The 1,019-nt window shown below is 40.4% G+C and overlaps 1 protein-coding gene across 1 annotated transcript; it reads right to left on the bottom strand.

The window, feature by feature from the left end:
- Nucleotides 1–342: 342 nt before the first annotated feature.
- Nucleotides 343–783, bottom strand: LOC114111203 (protein MIX23-like). The gene has a single exon (XM_027962888.3). The coding sequence runs from the start codon at nucleotides 781–783 to the stop codon at nucleotides 361–363; it is 423 nt and encodes a 140-aa protein (XP_027818689.1). The 3' UTR covers nucleotides 343–360.
- Between the last annotated feature and the right edge of the window lie 236 nt (nucleotides 784–1,019).

Genomic DNA, 1,019 nt, shown 5'->3' with positions numbered 1-1,019 from the left:
GCCCCCAATCCCTCCCAGCATCAGAGTCTTTTCCAATGAGTCAACTCTTCACATGAGGTGGCCAAAGTACTGGAGTTTCAGTTTTAGCATCATTCCTTCTTTTTTTTTTGTCAGAAAATTATTTTAATAGTTACAAAACTTTTTTTTTTTTACAGAGTCAGTATAAAATAGCAGTTGATTTCTCCATAATTATCAGAATTATTTATATGTGAGGTCTTGGCTAAGTGGGGCTGAAATCAAAAAAAGGTCTTGGACTGTTGGCTCAGAAAGCTTCCTGGGAAGCCCACCACGTTGATGTCTGTCATGCTTGACTCTTTATGAGATGACCCGGTCCATCTTAAAAAAAAAATATGTATCTTTTTATTCATTCTTTGGAGGCTTGAAGTGAATTCGGCAGCGTTCATTAAACACCTTCCAGCTCCTGTCATTTACCACTTCTTCAACATTCAGCTCTGACTGCATCCATTTCAACTTTGTCTGTTCTTTTCTAAGTTGCTTTAATAACGTTAAATCATCCAAATTATTTTCTCTCTCTTCTCGGAGCTGTTTTACTACTGATGAGGTCTGAGCTATACAGTTTTTTATGACTCTGTCCCTACTAGCGTGGGCCTCCATCAATGACTCGTAAAGTTGTTTACAGGTTTGGCTGGCATCAATTTTCCCTGCAAAGGAAGCTGTTGGAACCGTAGTGTTTAATTCATGTACTATTCTGTCATCAATCGTCCTCATCACCTTGAGTAATTCCTGGAACTCGGCGAACTCCTCACAGTTCACCAGCATCATTCCTTCTAAAGAAATCCCAGGGTAGATCTCCTTCAGAATGGACTGGTTGGATCTCCTTGCAGTCCAAGGGACTCTCAAGAGTCTTCTCCAACACAACAGTTCAAAAGCTTCAATTCTTCGGTGCTCAGCCTTCTTCACAGTCCAACTCTCACATCCATACATGACCACAGGAAAAACCATAGCCTTGACTAGACAGACCTTAGTCAGCAAAATAATGTCTCTGCTTCTGAATATGC

The sequence above is a fragment of the Ovis aries genome, chromosome X (genome assembly GCF_016772045.2).
Source record: "Ovis aries strain OAR_USU_Benz2616 breed Rambouillet chromosome X, ARS-UI_Ramb_v3.0, whole genome shotgun sequence".
Taxonomy (NCBI): Eukaryota; Metazoa; Chordata; class Mammalia; order Artiodactyla; family Bovidae; genus Ovis; species Ovis aries.
Note: the sequence above shows the minus strand (reverse complement) of the source record. Positions and strands in the feature narration are given on the sequence as shown.

What these genes read in the sequence shown, in the direction of transcription:
- LOC114111203 (XM_027962888.3), bottom strand. Translation starts at nt 783, where the DNA reads ATGATGCTGGTGAACTGTGAGGAGTTCGCCGAGTTCCAGGAATTACTC.